The sequence below is a fragment of the Camelina sativa genome, chromosome 13 (assembly GCF_030686135.1).
Source record: "Camelina sativa cultivar CO46 ecotype springtype chromosome 13, ASM3068613v1".
Taxonomy (NCBI): domain Eukaryota; kingdom Viridiplantae; phylum Streptophyta; class Magnoliopsida; order Brassicales; family Brassicaceae; genus Camelina; species Camelina sativa.
The window spans coordinates 13,462,125-13,480,659 of record NC_141892.1 but is presented as its reverse complement, the minus strand read 5'-3'; the positions used below and the strand labels follow the sequence as shown (position 1 = coordinate 13,480,659).

The 18,535-nt window shown below is 39.8% G+C and overlaps 4 protein-coding genes across 6 annotated transcripts; 1 reads left to right on the top strand and 3 right to left on the bottom strand.

Annotated features, from left to right (window-relative positions):
- Positions 1-407: 407 nt before the first annotated feature.
- Positions 408-3,691, bottom strand: LOC104738242 (uncharacterized). The gene is made up of 3 exons (XM_010458447.2): positions 2,995-3,691; positions 2,281-2,591; positions 408-650 (listed from the first exon to the last, which is right to left on the bottom strand). The coding sequence occupies exons 1-3, from the start codon at positions 3,689-3,691 to the stop codon at positions 408-410; spliced, it is 1,251 nt and encodes a 416-aa protein (XP_010456749.2).
- A 1,386-nt stretch (positions 3,692-5,077) lies between these two features.
- On the bottom strand, positions 5,078-9,404 carry LOC104736751 (eukaryotic translation initiation factor 3 subunit B). Of its 2 annotated transcripts, none has more exons than XM_087482787.1 (12): positions 9,271-9,404; positions 8,732-8,851; positions 8,251-8,488; positions 7,911-8,057; positions 7,478-7,606; positions 7,229-7,357; positions 7,057-7,140; positions 6,844-6,968; positions 6,538-6,736; positions 5,899-6,431; positions 5,702-5,810; positions 5,078-5,615 (listed from the first exon to the last, which is right to left on the bottom strand). In XM_087482787.1, the coding sequence occupies exons 2-12, from the start codon at positions 8,839-8,841 to the stop codon at positions 5,277-5,279; spliced, it is 2,142 nt and encodes a 713-aa protein (XP_087338913.1). In that variant the 5' UTR covers positions 8,842-8,851; positions 9,271-9,404; the 3' UTR covers positions 5,078-5,276. The 2 variants fall into 2 exon arrangements, with proteins under 2 accessions (XP_087338913.1, XP_087338911.1); XM_087482785.1 differs by lacking the exon at positions 9,271-9,404 and adding an exon at positions 8,967-9,166.
- A 31-nt stretch (positions 9,405-9,435) lies between these two features.
- On the top strand, positions 9,436-13,509 carry LOC104736750 (PWWP domain-containing protein 1). 2 transcript variants are annotated; one of them, XM_087482784.1, is made up of 3 exons: positions 9,561-9,796; positions 9,885-10,871; positions 11,247-13,509. In XM_087482784.1, exons 2-3 carry the CDS (start codon positions 9,896-9,898, stop codon positions 13,295-13,297), a joined length of 3,027 nt encoding a protein of 1,008 aa, XP_087338910.1. In that variant the 5' UTR covers positions 9,561-9,796; positions 9,885-9,895; the 3' UTR covers positions 13,298-13,509. The 2 variants fall into 2 exon arrangements, with proteins under 2 accessions (XP_087338909.1, XP_087338910.1); XM_087482783.1 differs by having other exon boundaries at positions 9,436-10,871.
- Positions 13,510-15,474: 1,965 nt separating this feature from the next.
- Positions 15,475-18,504, bottom strand: LOC104736749 (putative protease Do-like 14). Its single transcript, XM_010456803.3, has 11 exons — positions 18,208-18,504; positions 18,010-18,115; positions 17,783-17,887; positions 17,515-17,685; positions 17,276-17,403; positions 16,674-16,885; positions 16,508-16,589; positions 16,265-16,407; positions 16,058-16,178; positions 15,873-15,965; positions 15,475-15,793 (listed from the first exon to the last, which is right to left on the bottom strand). The coding sequence occupies exons 1-11, from the start codon at positions 18,220-18,222 to the stop codon at positions 15,677-15,679; spliced, it is 1,293 nt and encodes a 430-aa protein (XP_010455105.2). The 5' UTR covers positions 18,223-18,504; the 3' UTR covers positions 15,475-15,676.
- Positions 18,505-18,535: the final 31 nt, after the last annotated feature.

The following is an 18,535-nucleotide window of genomic DNA, read 5'->3' as shown; positions in this document are numbered from 1 at the left end:
AAACGGCTCTCGATGGTGTCAATGGTGTAACCCATATTGATAATATTCGTTCGGTCATCATCAATATACTCCGTGTTGTTTAAGACTTGATTGTTGACAGCATTGATTTGTTCCTCCAAGCGTGTAACGTCCTTGGTGATAGTCTCGAGTTTGGCTCCAGATTCAATGCTCATCTTGTCCAACTTAGCATTTAGAACTCTATCAGCCTCCTCTTGACTTGATATAAGTTCATCCATCATCTTCATGAGCTTGTCTTCATTGTAAGAGCTCCTTGCAGTGATAGGTTTTCGATTGTCATAGAAAAAGTTTTCATTGACATCGACATTCATGACTTCTTGCGGATCAAGGTGTTGGTCTGTTGCAAAGCATGGCACGTCCGTGTGGTACGGCGTGTAAGAGTGGTCAGCTCAGAAGTAAGCTGGTCCAAGTGGTGCTCGGCCTCCAGATGGTCGAGTGAAAGCACTGCGACAAGGTTGCCTAAGTGATGGTACAATGCTTGGTCGAGAGCGACCAATGCTTGTACCTTGCAGCGAGTGGGCTTGCGGACCGGATGAGTCTCCGTCCGTGGCTCGGTAATGTGACATGAGCTCGGCTATTGTGAGATTCTCAAAATCCCCTGGGAGAGCGTCGAGGTTCATCCTCAAGGTCTCCTGAAACAATGAAAAACAAAAAGAAAAATTAAAAGCAAGGTGTCCTAGACGTTACTCTAGTTCCTAGAATCTTGTAAACAACAATTTCTCCCCGGCAACGGCGCCAAAAAGCTTTGATGTGTGTGGTTTTTCACTTCAAATCTTTTACCTTAAAAAGACCACACAACTGCTGAAAGTGCACAGCTAATCGATAGTAGTATTTAAGGATCGATACCATAGAGAGAGAGTTGATATTTAGAGAATCCATCGGAAGAGATGTAAGGCTCGGACTTAATAAAAATAGGGGGTTTTGGTTGTCACGGTTGTAACAAGCAAATGAATGTAAATAATAGCAAGTAAAAATAATAAAACAAGCGTTGGGCATCAAGGGGAATCGCAGGGGTTCAATGATCTATCGATCTAGGAAAGTTTAGGGTTAGTTTGTTTATCTAAAACTCGGACTACGAAACACTAATGAACCGTTAACTTAAAGTTCTCAAGCTAACCGTCTAAGATCACTACAATTCGTTACTCAATTGTCGCAGGCAACGACGCATAGATCAAAGCATTTAAAACAGGAAAACTACTCTAGCATGTTTAAGGGAATCATCAAAGCAAGGTTTAAACAATTCATAAACATAAAAGAATAAATAGAGAAAAGGGTTTTAGATATTACTTCAATGATTGTCAAACAAAGTTGTAGGATCTTCTCCCTTAGAAACAAAGTACAAAGCAAATAGAATAGAAAGAGTTGGTGGATCTCAAAGCTTCAAAGAGAGGGACGAGGGAGAGGTCTGGACGTCGGCTGCTCCTCTGGTCGTGTCTCTTGGCTGCTCCAATGATTGCACACTCAAAACCCTAGGGCTTAAAAGAGTATTTATATGGTTCTGTCTAGGTTTAGGGTTTTGTAAGGGTAGAAACGTCTTCTCTTGTTAAGTGCATGGCAAGGGGCGGCGTAGGAAGCTTCTAGAACGGTGGTGAAGACTTGGACTGGGCCGCCGTGGTGGTAGCTGGTCAGGCCTTCAATAAAAGCCCATTGGCTTGATGGTTCTTCTTAGGTCGGTTTAAGATACGTCTCGGTAAATCGGGAATAACTTCCGGATGGTTGGATGGATTGACTTGATTACACTTCGAGGAGAAAGATGACTCTCTCAGCCTTCCATAGACACCAAGTACGTCGAAATGTGAGTTCTGGAAGTTCTTCAAACTTTTCCCGTACTATAAAGCTCTGAAACTTTCCTAAAACATATTTTCCTTGTCTTTTGGTCCTTTTTGCTATAAAACCTGTAAAACCTTCTTGAAACCTAAAATACTTGATAATGGACATAAAGCCTTGAAATCATATCAAACTCTTCCTAAATGCATACTAAAACTATAGCTAAAACGGGTAAAATAATTATGTTATCAGTCCTCTTGAGCCAAAAACCAAAGCATGGCCTCCTCCTCCGCTATTTTTTAAACGGCTAAAGGATTGGAGTCAAAATTACTAAAAACTTTATAATTTATAGCTTTCCAAATGTACCAAATAATCCACGGAAAATTTCCACCGAAGGGATTTGCTGAGATCTCCAAAATAATGTATCCATGTTTGCATAGATATATTCTAAAGGAAAACCACCCACGATGTCGGAAAGGGGGATATAGCCCACACCTGCCATGCCAGGGGGCAAAGGAAGAGAGCGTGATTGATTGTCTCTTCCGTGACTCCACAACGTGCACATTCCATATCATTACCCATACAACGACGCCGCAGATTAGCAGTCGTTGCCACACATCCCGACAGAGCTTGCCACAAAAAATGCCAAATTTTTGGTGCGCAGCGAAGCTGCCAAACAAAGGCCTGAAGCGGAACAATATTAGGCCTAGAGACTGTCAAGCTAGTCTCTGGTTTTTGACGCAAGGTGTTATACCCCGATTTAACGGTATACACGCCAGATTTTGTCAAATGCCAACCCAATCTATCTGGTGTATTAAGATTGCCAAGAGGTAAAGCAGAAATAGTGCCAACATCTTCCGGCTCAAAATAGGCCGAAAGCAAAGGCAAGTTCCAAGAGCATAAACTCCTGTTGATGAAAGTTTCAACTCTGAGATTGGACAGGAATCCAGGGGTCAGCCCATACTAAGATGGAATCGTCGGATCCTACCCGTTTAATGAGTCCTTTGTGTACCAGAGAGCGAGCAGATACTATACTCCACCACCCGTAAGATGGTGAATAAGATTTAATAGGATCCAAAGGATCAGAGTGCCTGTAATAGCGACCTTTAAAAACCTTTGTAAATAAAGAGTCCGGGACTGTGATCAGCCGCCAGAGTTGTTTGGCTAACAACGCTGTGTTAAAGTCATCCAGTCATCGAAAGCCCATACCACCTTCCAGCTTATTATCACATAGCCTATCCCAGGCTATCCAATGTAGCGCTCTTGAATCTCCAGAAGAACTCCACCAGAAATTAGAGATTGCACTGGTGAGTTTCCTTGTAACCGATTTAATCATGACCTCTTTCCCTCCCCTAGACAACAATCTAGCAGGCCATCTCCCCGCCCGTGATTGCAGTCTATCCTGAACAAAGGAGAAGATTTTTGTTTTTGACCCTCCAAGGCTTTCAGGAATGCCTAGATAAGAACTCATACCACCCAAAGTAGTAATATCCAGCACGCCCTTAAGTTCTTCACGTAAACTCGCATCCACTGTGTGTCCAAATTGAACTGACGATTTCTGAAAGTTAATTCGTTGGCCAGAAACCCGTTCATACTGTTTTAAAACCCCTAGAACAACCTCACACTGCTCCTTTGTGGCCCGACAGAAAAACAGACTATCATCTGCGAACAAGAGATGAGATACCGCTGGACAAGCAGTCGAAACCTTGATACTCGTGATTAACTTGGACCGTTCCGCCTTACGGAGGTTTGCAATAAGGACCTCGGTGCAAAGAATAAAAAGATATGACGATAAGGGATCCTCCTGTCGGAGCCCTATAGAAGGGAAAATGGAACCATGTGGTTGGCCATTTATTAATACTTGTACTGAACAGATGTCACGCACCACATTACCAAAGAAATCCATTTTTCACTAAAACCGAATTTTCGTAATAAGTGTTCAAGAAAGGACCATTCTACCCTGTCATAAGCCTTGCTCATGTCCGTTTTAATAGCCATAAACTTGTCCTTACAAGTGGGGTTAGTGCAGAGACCATGAAACATCTCTTGTGCTATCAGAATATTATCCGTAATCAGGCGACCTTCTACAAAGGCCGATTGTGTCTCAGAGATAAGTGCCGACAAAAAAGTACGCAGCCGCTGGCATACGATTTTTGAGATAATCTTGTACCCAACATTGCATAAACTAATCGGCCTCCATTCCGACATCCTGGTCGGTTTATCCACTTTGGGAATAAGACAAATTTTTGTTGTATTCAACCGTTTATTAAAGAGGCCATCCTGGAAAAAGGAGTCAACCAGTAACTTTAAATCATTTTTTACTGTATCCCATGCACGCTGATAAAACAGAGCCGTCATACCATCCGGTCCTGGAGCTTTATCAAGGTGCATCATGAATAAAGCTTCCTTGATTTCATGTTTTGATACCGGGCGAGTTAGTGTGTCATTAATATCAGTCGTGATAGTTGTGCAAACCTCATCCAAAGATTCCTCAAAGTCTGTGGGCTCTATGGATGTAAATAACTCCTGGAAATAGGAGGCAGCGATGCGTTGTACCTTAGTATCCTCTGTTATCCAGTGTCCCGCTTCATCATGAAGACCAACGATTCGATTCGTAAAATTGTTATGATTACAAAATAAAACATAAGAAGATATAAATTTGATTTTTAAACTACACAAAAGACATGTTGTAATAAATAGTAACATTTTATCAATATTTTCTCTACCAGAAAACCTTTTACACATTAAAAGATTTCACGGGTGAAACATATTTTTTACACGAAAAAACACAGCTTTGAATAAATAAATAAAAATCTTAAGTTACATGATATTAGTTCTAAGATAATAATTTTACTTATAATAATTTTTTTTAAATCGATTGATTCCGCACAGTGCGGGTTCTTACCTGTTTAATAGAAAAGCAATTAAGATTTGTATTCACCACAAGTAAAGTTGATGCTTTATGCCTTTATCTAACACTTTTCGTAAATGAAGGCTTTTAATAACATTTTTCCTCAAATAAAACCGTAGCTTTTAAGATTTTATTTTAGCCACTATAGAATATACTTAGTTTAATGCCCTTAAACAAAAAAAAAGTCGTTTTGTTAATAGCTATAAACGAATTTCATGCCGATTAACCACTTCAGTTTTTTTATTTGTCTTTCTAAGTTTCTAACAAAGTAATATGCACGTATTTGAACTTGGAGTGGCGGTTTTTATAAAGACATAAACTATGCCCGTGACCAAATAAAGTAGATAGTAGAAAGCAGAGAAGAAGGGGAACTCGCCCCCGTTTTAAAATGCTTAATCAATAAAATTGAAAAGAAAAAAACAAGTGTAATTAAGAAAACTTAATCTCATGATAACAACAACACTATCCAAGGAACCAAAAAGTCTAATAGATTTTCAGAGAGCCCAGATTAAAAAAAAAATAAAAAAATACAAGAGATCCGAAGAGCAATAAAAGAAGGCTACAAAAGAGACCGAGAAACTTACATCGACTCTTGAACGATTTCCTCAGTTACATCAATAACATCCTCAAACTCTACTTCTTTGGCTTCATACTCATCTTCTTCCACATCACTAACTTCACCGTCCCGAAGACTTTGCCTCGCGAGTTTCTCCTCTTCATGCAGAGACTTCCACTGCATTACCCATTTCTCCCATTCTTCATTCAATGCCTTCCTCTTCTCTCTGTCTTGTTCACTCAACAGCAAAGACACGTCCTGATCCTCTGCCTCGTACTTCTTGCTGTACTTCTTCAGGTTCTTTGCTATCTCTTCTTCCTTCTCCGCAGTCAAGAATGATGGTGGTCTTGGACGCCAAGCCAACTGTGTAAACAACCATACACACAAAAAAAAGTTAGAAATGGGAAAATGGACGATGCTATTTTGAGACCAAGTTTTTTGTTACATACCTGGAAGAAATGATCCTTCAGAATCCGGTAAAGCAAATTCCCATTGAAAGACCATATGGTGAACCCATTCTCCATCTCGTGGACTGATGTCACTGCGGTTGCAACGTACCTTTGAAAACAAAAAAGAACAAACAACATCAGCAATTGGAACAAAGAGAAACAACCAATAGACTGATTTAGTTTTAAGACAGTAATACCTTCCAGTCGGGTCCCATTCGATATCCGTGGCCATGAAGTGTTCAGCTGTGGCCATTGTCTCGAGCTCATCCACGTTGAAAAATTCAAGCTGGCCGTTGAAACCCTTTAACCCAGCAAGAATTATGTACTTGCCTGTGGGCGACCAGAAGAGGGCATTGGCTTGTTTGGCCTTCAAAGTCCCGAGCTTCGAAACCCTTCCAGTGTTTTGTGCAGTCTTCATTGAATAGAAACTAACATCTGGTCTTGGTTGGTCACCATGAATCACTGCAAACCTGTGACCCTTGGGCTCCCAAGCGAAGGCAATGATCTTGTCGTTCTTGTTGTCCAGCTCAAGAACCTCAATGGGAATATCCCTTTCTTTGATACGGAAAAGCTCAAATCCAGAGTATGTGCTCTTCTTAGTTTTTGTGTATCGATCAACCTTGACAGCAAGATACTCTCCACTACTCTGCCAGTACATCTTGCAGTCACTCACACTGAAGAGATTCTTCTGCCTCAGCTCCACTTTGCTCGGAATTGAGACTAGAGCAACCTGCAGAAAGGGATATCAACGTTTAAATACAACACAACTGGCAGAGTAACGGAAACGGATTGATGATTCAGGGATTTTCATTTACTTAAGAAATATACAAACATACCTTGGCAGGTTGGTTTCCACCACCTTGTTCAGGAACAAACAATGAAAGGATGGAATCAGTAGGAGACCAGCAAATATCTACAACATTATCAACCTTCATGGATTTCTTGTCTATTAGGCTGAATGTCTCCGTCTCATAGACAGAGATAGTGTTTTTGCTAAGCTTGGCAAAGTATTTATCATCTTTTCCACCAGCCCATCTGCAGAAAAAGTTTACAAGATATCAACAAACGTGCAATATAGTGGAATAGAGGATACATTTCGACTGTTTATTTTAACGAAACTGACGTGCAGCTAAAGAAATTACCTGAAAACAGGCCAGGAGGCACCAGCGACACCACCAGGTCCTCCAATTGAAAACTCATCAGCACTACCCTTGAAATCTCTCATCATCCTCCCGGTTCTCACATCAAAGACCCTAATCTCTACTTTCTGAAAATTTGACAGAAATCAGAATCCTTTGCATAGAAGTCATATACAAAATAATAGTTGGGAAGAACAGAAGCAACGATGCACTCACACTTGCATCCCGCGGGTTGCTTGGTTCTTGGCTATGGTATGTTACCAGATATTTCTCACCTGGAGAGAAATCCACTAGTTTTACCTAAAAGGGAAACACCAAAAGATGTCAATATTCAGACCAACAGAGAAAAACGGGAAGTACTAAGATAGCAATTAAAATAAAGTCAAACCATAGAATGCTGATAACGCATGAGACGCGTGAATGTATCAGCACCACCCCAAACAGCTGCACCCTGCTTGTGAAGTGTAACAAGGTATGTACCTAGAGGAGACCACTGCACATAACTCTCTGTCCAATACTGCGGAGGAGGACAACATCGAATATTTCAGATGATGGTAACATCTCATATAACATTATTACTCTAATCAGTCCTAAGTAACAAACAACAGATATATACAGGAAGATGTAAGTAACTTACAGGACGTTTATGAACAGGTTCAGGATTCTTCTGCCTAGCATCATTCCAGAAAACTTCAGTATCAGGGCCAGAACGAATGACGAGCTGGTCCCGGGCTTTTTCATCAGTAAGCCACTTTTGCAAATTTTCCTGAAAAATGAACACCATATAAGCAACGAGAACAAGCGCCTCAAAAGACTGTATTAAATAACAAAATAAACATGCAACAACAGTTTAGGCGATTATAATTATTGATTAGTATACATCAAATGCGTAAACAGATCATAACTCTAATGCAACTGGCAAACACATGAAATCACTGAATCAATCTGAGAAAAACCAAAATAAAAAAGTGATCACACAGACACAGTGGAAGCTATTACAAGACAAGTTTTCAAGGTACAAGGGCAATTAGAAACATTGCCGTCAGTAATATGATGAAAACTAAACGTACCCCAGGGACAAACGGCCTGGCCTGAGGAGGCTCCCACTCCTCCTTCACATTCATCAACCTGTCGAAATCATCGAACATGTTTACAGCAAAGATGTGAGACTTGTCCAACTTGTAGCCATGAGATTTCTCCTTAGCGTTTTGTGCTTCCTGCAAAGAGCCCAGGCATTGAGACAAACTATCAGCAAAACTCGACAAGTTAACATAGAAACGACGCTATCCTTGAGAACAATCTAGTTATAATAAGAAAAATGAAGTATTCAAACATATGAGGCCTACATTATTGCTTGAGAGCAAATTAAACAGATTGATTAAGCTAATTAAACTGCATGTAGATAATAACCTGAGGGGAATTGAACTCAATAAAACAGTAGCCCAATGTCATCTTGGTATCGGGATCAACAGGCATCCAGAGTCCATTCTCCTTGATCACACCTATCTGGTTGTAAATTTTCTTGACAACACCTTCAAGTTTCTCAAACTTCTCCTTGGGAACAACAGGGAGGTGATCAACCACGATAATGTTACCGAATCCAGTGTCGAATTCTGACTGGTCATCGTGGTAAACAGCTTCATCATCACTACAACCACCACACACACACAAAAAAATGAGCTTTGCACCATAAAGCTAGAGATAAACCGATTGAGACTATGACAAAAATACACCAAATTTTAATATATCTAAAAGCAAAAGGCCTAGAGAGCATTCATCCCATTGTATAAACACAAGAAGATTAGAATTAGCATTCACAAATTTTAAACGTTCTACAAAAACAAAGCAGGAGATATGAAGAACTAGAGAGATGTAATGGAAAATCTCTCACCTCTCGATCCCAAAGTCTTGTCCAGGAGGAAGTTGGATGGAATCAAGATTAACGTGAGACCAATCAATTCCTAGCTTAGCCGCTCGGGCATCAATATCAAGCACCTCCATGCTTCCAAAACTTAGACGAAAATCAACTTTAATCAGATAAACATATATGAAAATCCAAATCAATGTGAAAAAAAACAAAAAAAAAAAAAAAAAAAATCTGTCTTTGGAGCTAGTTTGTCCCTAACCTAAACTGAAGCATTGAAACAGCAAACTAGCAATGTCCTAATAATATGTTCAAAGGGAATCAAAGACTGAAACTTTCAATCATAACGCTCCCCACTCAGTGTATCTAGAAACCAAAACGCAAACCCTTGTAACAAGTTCCTAAGCTTATAGAAGAAACCAGAAACTATACCCCTAGTTATATTATTTAATCCAGAAGCCCAACAAGATGTGAAACTATACCCCTAGTTATATTATTTAATCCAGAAGCCCAAATTGCAATATTTCTCAAGCTAGAGAACAACGAATCATGGATAAGAAACGTACCCTACAGAGATAAGCTGACAGCAAAACCAAAGAACAAGAGATTGAAGCTGATGAGATTCGTAGGAAAAAAAAAAGATTGGAGTCGGCGCTTGTAAGGAAGAAGAAGGATGCGATTGTTTCAGGTTTTGGATCAAACGACGCCGTTTCACAGAGAAACAAAACCCTACGTTTAAGTGTAGTGATATTTGGGTTTTAAACCCGGCCCTAACTTAACAGGCTTTTATATGTAATTTATATGGGCCGAGGTTAGCCCATAGCCTTTTTAACATCTAATTTAGTTAGCTAGCTGTATCTGTATCTGTATCATCATCATCATCGACATCGTTCTCTGAGACTCAGATGATTTAGTTTCGTTTTCTTGTGTCGTGTCCAGAAAACCAAATACGGATAATAATAATCTCTATAACAGAGAGAGTTGCTGCTTTAGGGTTCTTCTCGATTCCTAGTAGCTCCATTGATAACTCCTTCGGTGATGAACGAGGATGCTCAGATTGCTCAACAAACGGATTCGATTCAGGATCCTAAGGTAACAACAACAACAACAACTCCTAAAGATTCTGTTGTTGTTGATTCGAGCGGCGAAGCCATTAATGATGATGATGATGATGATGCAGCTTCTTTGCCCATGGAGCTCGATTCGGCGGTTACAAATGATGCTAGGGTTTCCGAGAGTGAGAGATCGGAGAAAGATTGTCTCATAGGGAGTGAGGGAAATGATATTAAAAGCGAGGATGTTTTAACTGATAAGGATGGTGATGATGATAGCTCTGAGCTTAGAGAAGATGAAAAAGAAGAAGAAGATGATCAGTCTAGTGAGCTTGGCTCCGACGCTGATGAGAAGAAACTGGATTTGGAGAAGCGAGGAGTTACGGATTACAAGTCTCTCTTATCTGAGTTCGATGACTATGTTGCGAGTGAGAAAATGGGTTCTGGTGTGTCGAGGGCATTGAGTTATGGGTTTGAAGTAGGTGATTTGGTTTGGGGAAAGGTAAAGTCTCATCCTTGGTGGCCTGGTCATATATTCAATGAAGCTTTTGCGTCTCCTTCTGTTCGTCGTATGAGGAGGATTGACCATGTTCTTGTTGCCTTTTTTGGGGATAGTAGTTATGGTTGGTTTGATCCTGCTGAGCTTATTCCCTTTGAGCCCAATCTAGAGGAGAAATCTCAGCAGACTGTTTCTAAGCATTTTGTCAAGGCTGTGGAGGAAGCCATGGATGAGGCGTGTAGAAGGTCAGCTCTTGGGTTGACTTGTAAATGTCGGAATCCTTTTAACTTCAGGCCTAGTAGTAACGTTGAAGATTATGTCGCTGTTGATGTGCCTGGTTACGAGCTTCAAGCCGTTTACTCTGCTGACCAGATTATGAATTCTAGGGATAAGTTTTCACCCGTTGAAGCCCTTTCGTTTGTGAAGCAATTGGCAATAGCACCTCGAGAGTGTGATTCAGACGGTCTTGAGTTTATGAAGAAGAAAGCAGTAGTTTGTGCTTTCCGCAAGGCTGTATTCGAGGAGTTTGATGAAACCTATGCACAGGCCTTTGGGACGAAATCTGCGCGTACTTCAATGAGCACTCTTGAACCTCATAATAGAGCACCGCCTCGAGGTATTGTCACTTTTCAGAAATCATGATATTGTTTCCATTTATGTGTAATCCTTGCTTTGTATGTCTAAAAGGCAGACTCGAAACAGCTATATCATATGTGTTACAAAAGATGTGAGACTTGGTGGTTTTGTGACTTTTAGATCCTCTGTTCTCATGATTTTAGGATCGATGTCTTTGAAGTTGTATTCTTTACATTAGCATGCTTGAAAGAATCGCGAACTTTCATTGGTGTTGAACTCTGCATTGCAAGATATGGCCTAATAACAATTATGCGCCTCTTTCTACTGTGGAGAGTCCTGCATACGTTTACCTTATATGCTTCATTGTTTATTTTCTTGGTGGTTGATGTGTTTTTCCAATTTCTCATGTTTCCAGCTCCCTTGAGTGGCCCACTGGTCATAGCAGAAACGCTAGGTGACCTGAAGAGTTCTAAAAAACCCACAAAGATTAAGGACTCTAAAAAGCAAGACAAATATCTTCTCAAACGAAGGGATGAAGCTGGTGATAAGTCTGTTCTATTTGGCCAAGGTGAAGCAAGTTCAGCAGCTTCTCACTTCCATGGATTTGATGGACCTTTGGACGGGGATTTGGTGCTGCAGAGAAGAGCTCCAACGCTTCAAACTCCAGTGAAAGATGAGCAGTCTGGGATTGTCAGCATGGATTTTACCTCTTCAAGTGCAGCTATTCCTGGTAAAGAATGCTCAGTTTCAAAGCTTCCTCGTGATGAAGAAAAGGGTTTAGCTGAAGAATCAATGGAGCAAATGGTAGAAAGAACTGCTCTACCTCCAGAGCATGGAAAATCTGAAGCTATGGTGAGTCTTAAAGAAGAGGCTGAACCCGACCTAAAATCAGCTGGAAGCTCTCTCCAGCCCCTGCTTGAGTCTCATACTTCACCATCAAAAGGGAAGAATTCCACAGGGTCTGTACTCAAGAAAGTCAAAGTTCCCAAACGATCTTCAACTGAAATGGGCTTGGAGAATTCTTCTTCAGAGCCAAAAAAGAAAAAGAAAAAGAAGAAAGAGCCTGAGTCTGACCATCCAGAGAAGAGAAAGTTTTTATCTTCTGGGGAAGCTGGGGCCAAGAAATTGTCCCAGCTTGGTTCAGCGCATTTACAATCCTATATGGAAGTCGATGTGCCGCAGCTGTTGAGTCATCTTCAAGATCTCTCTCTTGATCCTTTCAATGGCTCATCAGTTGCTTCTTTTGGAGTTGCTAGGAAATTTTTTCTCCGCTTCCGTTCACTTAATTACCAAAAAAGCTTGTCAGTATCTTCCTCTGATGCCACTGTCGAAAATGCCAGAGACACAAAACCCTCAAAACCTGTCAAGACTCTGAAGAGAACTGAAGAGCCATCAAAAGCTGGAAAAAAACGTCTCTCTTCTGATCGTCAAGATGAAAACCCATCAGCTAAGAAGCTGAAGAAAACTAATCAGTTGAAATCAATGGCTTCTGAGAAGAAGATCAGTCGAGAAGCAAAGGATAATATAAAACCAGTTAGAGAGCAAAGCAGTGCGGTACAAGCAAAAGCAGGCAGAGCTCAAACCGGGAAGAAACCGGCTCCATCAGTTAAGGTGGTTGAGCCCACAATGCTGGTCATGAAATTCCCACCTGACACATCTCTCCCTTCAACTGCATTGTTAAAAGCAAGGTTTGGTCGCTTCGGGCTGTTAGATCAGTCCGCCATTAGGGTTTTCTGGAAATCATCGACCTGCCGTGTTGTCTTTCTGTACAAAGCCGATGCACAAACAGCTTTTCGATATGCAACAGCAAACAAATCTCTATTTGGAAACGTGAACGTAAAGTACTTTCTTCGTGATGTAGATGCTCCTAAAGCCGAGCCTCGTGAACCAGAAAACACAAAGGAAGATGATGAACCACAGAGCCAACGGCTCGACGAAGCACCGCCACTTCACCAACCAATCTTACCACCACCAAACGTCAACCTCAAATCCTGCTTGAAGAAACCAGTTGATGACCCGAGCAGTAGTAGTAACAATGGAAATGGTAACCGCGGGACCGTAAGAGTCAAATTCATGTTAGGTGGTGAAGAAAACACGAGTAAAGCAACCACCGAGCCACCACCAGTCACAACAACCTCGAATAGAAACAGTGGACCTTCTTCATCTGTTGCTATGGAATTTGTTAGTAAGAAGTTTCAAAACGTTGTTCATCATCAACAGCTTCCTCCTTCTACATTGCCTCCAATTCTTCCACTCCCTCCACAATACACAAAACCACAAGTTCCCATTAAAGCAGTGGACCATGTGGAACCACCGATGCCACCATTAGGAAACTTTCGTGGTCCGAGCCCAGCAGTTAGCGCTGGAGACATCTCTCACCAGATGCTAAACCTTTTGTCAAAATGCAACGAAGTTGTGGCTAACGTCACGGGCTTATTGGGCTATGTCCCTTACCATCCCTTGTAACAAAACGAAGCCCGTTGAGAGAAAATGCGAGTGTTTGTTTTGTTTTGGTAATCATATATTGTATGTTAGGTATTTAGTTTGGTTCGTTATTCGAAAATCATGTATTACAAAATTATAATGGTCTCTCTCCCTCTCGCCCTCTCTCCTTGATTAATCTTTTTTGTATTGTTTTGTTTTTAAGTTGTATGCCTTCATATTTTCTTGCTGAGCCATTTCCATTGTTGTGGTTTTTTTTAGGGGAATTGGCAAAACTTACCAAGAAAAAAACAAAAATTAATTATCTAACTACACTAACTATATACTTATTATATATCCTATATTAAGGGCATCTCGAATAATGCCTTCAAGGGAGTTCACCTTCAAAATAAGAGTGTGACGAGGGTGACTTACTCCAATGGTACACCCTCAAATTTATTTTTAAAAAAAATTATATTTACATTATAGTCCACAATCTTACCGATAATTTGTTATAATCACAAAAATTTCATAGATAAATATAAAATACACAATTAAAAATATATCAAACAGTATTAATAAAATACAGTACCTTATATGATAAAACAACATATATATATAATAAATCAAAAACATAAAATAAAATTACATGTAAAATATAAAGTTATTCAATATAATTATTTCCATAGATATATTCAAATAATAGAATTTATATAGACATATTTCAAATAATAGAGTTTCTATAGATATAAATCAAACAATTGAATTTATATAGATATATTTCAAACAATTGAACTTATTAGAACTATTTGTAAGATATTAAAGTTATAAGGACTAGAATGAAATAGATATATAAAAAAAATTTAAGGGGCTCAATAGTGCACCCTCAAATTTGAGGGTTCACTATTCAAACCCTAAAAAAATAAGGTTTAAAGGTCTGTTGGAATTAAAAGCCCTGCAAATTTTGAGGGTTTAAGGGTCTGTTCGAGATGCTCTAACGATAATATATACTATATTACCCGTGTCCCTACCACCACAATCACTCTAACCCTCTTAACACCACCATCCCACCTCCTTACCACGACCATCCTCAACTTAGTATCACCACCTCTGGCTGCCGGGATGATGGACCTCCGGCCACCAACACTACCACCATCGGTCGCCGGACCACCGCCACCGGTAGTCGGACCACCGCCGGTCTCTGGACCACCACCGCCAGTCGTCGGACCAGCCACCGGTCATCGGACCGCCGCCACCGGTCACCAGACTGCCATCAACGATCGCCGGACCACCGCCACCGGTCGCCGGACCACCATCTCCGGTCTCCCAAAAAACCTCCACCCTCCACTACTATCTCTACCACCAACACACTAAAATAGTAATTTTGCCTACCCCTTATCCTCTTTTCCTAATTTTTTCAAATTATATGCTACTTACTTAATTTGATTTGTGATTTTGGTTATTAGGTAAATTGCCCCTTTTTTATATGCTCTCATTTCTCTTAAATCTACTTGCTGTTAACTAGGCCTGCCCAAATGGCTATGCAAGATTGAAGGCTTGAAGCTAAATCATAGAAGACATAAAAAAGAAAGTGTAATCACATTCGGAAAACATACGATTTGATTTTATTGAAGAAGAAAAAAAAAGAGGAAGCCGATCAAACCGGACTAAAAGATCGATTTCGATTTTGTAGACTCCAAACCGAAAAAAAAAAGATGAAACAACGGGCCACAAAAAATGTTGCGTAAGCCACTCGAGAGACTTGTGGACTTGCTAATTATATCTCACTTCTCACTGTTCAAAAAGAGGTAATTTTTATTACCTCGCATTTATACAGCAATGTCACAACGACGTCATGATATTGTGGAGGAGGAAGAGAGAGAGATAGAGAGAGAGAGAGAGAGAGGGTCACTTTTGGTACCAAACTCGAATCGAACACTTGGCCTCATCAAGCTTTGAGGGCTTAGACCAAGTACACAACCAACTGGACAAGGCTCGATTTGGTGGTACAAGTCCCACTTGATAACATTTTTATCGGTACGGTTGCTTTCTGTTTCTAATCAAATCTGTATGTATATGTGATTCTGCCTAAAATTCTCTTTAAATCATATGACAAGTATAAATTAAACACTGAAGTAATATGTCGAAATCGAAAGAGAAAATCATAAAACATCAATTAATTTTAAGTGAGTATTATAGATTAGATATCATTTGCATGGTTCTTTAGGCCAAAGTTTAATAATTTGGTGGTCTTGTATGTCTCGCACTTAGATTCATTATAAAGAAGGTCAAGAAAGGAACCATGAGACCAAAAAAGGATACCAAAGTAAGCGAAAATCAAATGCAGCTACATCCTATCACGAATTCAGTACACATTTGGTTGGATATGGTAAAGTTCCATTTCAAAACCTGAGAGTCGTCGGCTCACATGTCTGGATTAGCCTCCTCAGGAATGACTTCTAATGTGGTCCTTTCTTTATTTGATCTTTCCACAACTACTTGCATCCGCTTCCCGATTCTGTCGTCTATTATCTCCATTATCTGCGCAATTGAACTTCATTCACACATGGAATATTCTAAGAAGATAAAGAGAGTGAGAGACAGAGGGAACGATGCATGCCTCTTTGATGGTCTCGACCGGCTTCCCGTCAAATCTCACAACAACATCACCTGGTTTGAATCCAGCTCGATCAGCCGGTGACCCGGGAATCACCTGCAAAACAGTGATCATGCAACTATATTAGTCAAATATGCAAAAAGTTGCTGTTAACTTACTTGATCGTATTGACAACTATGGGTACTCACTGTAGGAACAAGAATGCCTCTTTCAACATCTGGAAACATTGGGTCTCGTTCTTTTAGCTGAGCAATGATCATTTTATTGAGTTCGATCATTTTTAACCCAATCCATGGCCGAACAACTCTACTGCAAAAGTAACTTTTCGTTTAACTCCTCCCAAGGTTTAAGATGTGATAAATGATAAAAATATATTGAGATTATTACAAGCATACCCATTCTTCTTGAAATGCTCGATGATTTTGGATACCGAGTCAATTGGCACGGAAAATCCAAGACCATCTGCAGCTAAAACTTTCATGATATTAACACCGATCACTTCCCCCTCCAAATTTACAAGAGGCCCACCATAGTTTCCCTAACACACATATAGCACAAGGGTATAAAAAACCTCAGAAGATCTCCTAGACAAACTTCAATGAGTTTTCAATCCACAGAGAAAGAAAGATGTTAGTTACAGCATTGATTGCGCAGTCTGTTTGGAGATATTCTCTACGTGTGCCTCCTAAACCCAAATCACTGCTTTTGCGATCAACACAACTAACACCAAGAAGAAGCAAAAAAAACGTTAAAAAAAAAACAGTTGTGACTATAAGAACTTACGAGTAAGGCTTTTGCATGTACCTGACAATACCAGCAGTTACTGTGTTCTGGAGAGAAAGAGGACAACCCACAGCTATTACCCAGTCCCCAGGACGAAGCTTACTCGAAAAACCAAGTTTAGCAGTTGGCAACGGCGTCTTTGACTTTATCTTCACTAATGCAATGTCGGATTGTAAATCAGCGTTCACCACCACACCCTCGAACATCCTACCATCTTGCAACGTCACATCAACCTATAAGTCAACAACTCTAAACTTCAGATATGTTCTAAACAGATTCCATCAAGATATGTCATTAGAAAAAAACAACCTTATTAGCTCCAATCCCAGTTTCCTATAACTCCAATAAATAAACCATATACTAGATTTTAAAGAAGAAAAAAAAAGTCATTTCAAGATCCTTGACAAGAGTATATGTTTAACATGAAGAAGAGCTTTAACTTTTGAACTTACTCTCTGAGATTAACATGAAGAAGAAACCAATCTTATCATCAAGAACCACAGTTTCCTATTATCTCCAATAGTTAAACCATATATTCCAAAGACAAAAGGCATTCTAAGATCCTTGACAAGATTGTATGAACCAATCTACACAGAAGAATACACTTTGGTTTTAAAACTTACCCTCCTTTTAGATGATTGACGAATGTTCTGAAAATCGACTACAACATGAGCGCAAGTCAATATGGTGCCATCAGCATCAATGATCGTTCCAGAACCGATACTTTTTCCCATAGATATCCCAAAGAAACCTAGATAAATTCCCCAAGAACCACCCCTGTGAATTCTACAACCAATTTCCTAAAGGTAACAAAATAAACGAAACTCAAAAGATTCAAAAATCTAGAAAGAAGCTAACTAACCCTGAGGAACCGATAGATTGACAACCGCTGGTCCTATTGTTGCAGCCGCATTAGCTATAGTATCTCTCCCCAAGTATCCATTACTTGGTTTCGAACTATCCGAAGCTCCCTTCTCATCATTTGCAGGTGTTTCTGATTTTGGACTAACTCTGGACGAAAACGCGAGATTCCCTATACATGAAATAGAAATTTCAAAAGTTGCAACCTCCAGAAGTAAAAAAAAAAATGCAAAAAACACTCAGATATCTGAAACATTTTTGCTACTAACCAAACAAGCTTTGATCAGGACGATGAATCAAACCATGTGAAATCTGCCAAGGCAACGAAAGAGATTCCCGAACAGATTCAGGAATAGCAAGCGATATACGCGTTCCTAGAATACATCATCACAGTTATGGATCCAGCTAGTAAGATTCAAATTAACCACAACAACACCAAGACAAATTTCAATGCATAATGAAAAAAAGCTGGTTCTTGGTAATAATAATAGCTTACTTGCATCTGGATTACAATTAGCATACACAATTCCTGAAGTAGCGGTAGCAACAGTGACGATACGAATAAGCTCGCTCCGTTTAGAAGATGATAATACAGCTCTTCTCTAACCCCCAGAAAGAAACAACAACGAGTCAGTGAAAAGGTTCCTCAACCATATCAATTAAGAAATCGAACAATCGGAGAAAAGAATTGAACCAGTAAATTCATCATCGCAAATCCAAGACTGAAACAAAACAATTTGATTCGATTTGAATTTCGAAAAATCGCGTCTTCTCCTTTTTGAACTCTAAACCCCCACGACGGGAAACCAAAATCCCCCTTTTCCAGAAGGCAGAAGCTCGTAGAGACAAATTACACATCCGCAGAAAATAAATTTTAATGGGCTATTAGTAGGCCCAATTAAAGCCCAAATTGAACAAACAGTCTCTTGTGTTTTGTTTCTCTTGAGTTTATTACTACTATCTCTATCTATCTACTTCAATAAATGTACCAAAATCATTTTAGTTATCACTTAAAACAACTG

Excerpts from the sequence above, each read along its gene's own strand:
- LOC104736751 (XM_087482785.1), bottom strand. Across the intron at positions 7,358-7,477 it reads AACCTGTTCATAAACGTCCT|TATTGGACAGAGAGTTATGT; the intron begins GTAAGTTACTTA and ends CCTCCTCCGCAG. Across the intron at positions 5,616-5,701 it reads TGAAGGATCATTTCTTCCAG|TTGGCTTGGCGTCCAAGACC; the intron begins GTATGTAACAAA and ends TTGTTTACACAG.
- LOC104736749 (XM_010456803.3), bottom strand. Across the intron at positions 16,886-17,275 it reads GTCAATCATCTAAAAGGAGG|GTTGATGTGACGTTGCAAGA; the intron begins GTAAGTTTTAAA and ends GTTGACTTATAG. Across the intron at positions 15,966-16,057 it reads GAGGCATTCTTGTTCCTACA|GTGATTCCCGGGTCACCGGC; the intron begins GTGAGTACCCAT and ends ACTGTTTTGCAG.
- LOC104736750 (XM_087482783.1), top strand. The coding sequence starts at position 9,743 with ATGAACGAGGATGCTCAGATTGCTCAACAAACGGATTCGATTCAGGAT. Across the intron at positions 10,872-11,246 it reads TAATAGAGCACCGCCTCGAG|CTCCCTTGAGTGGCCCACTG; the intron begins GTATTGTCACTT and ends TCATGTTTCCAG.
- LOC104738242 (XM_010458447.2), bottom strand. The coding sequence starts at position 3,691 with ATGGATTTCTTTGGTAATGTGGTGCGTGACATCTGTTCAGTACAAGTA. Across the intron at positions 2,592-2,994 it reads TGATAATAAGCTGGAAGGTG|ATAGATTGGGTTGGCATTTG; the intron begins GTATGGGCTTTC and ends TTAATACACCAG. Across the intron at positions 651-2,280 it reads TTTGCCCCCTGGCATGGCAG|GAGACCTTGAGGATGAACCT; the intron begins GTGTGGGCTATA and ends TCATTGTTTCAG.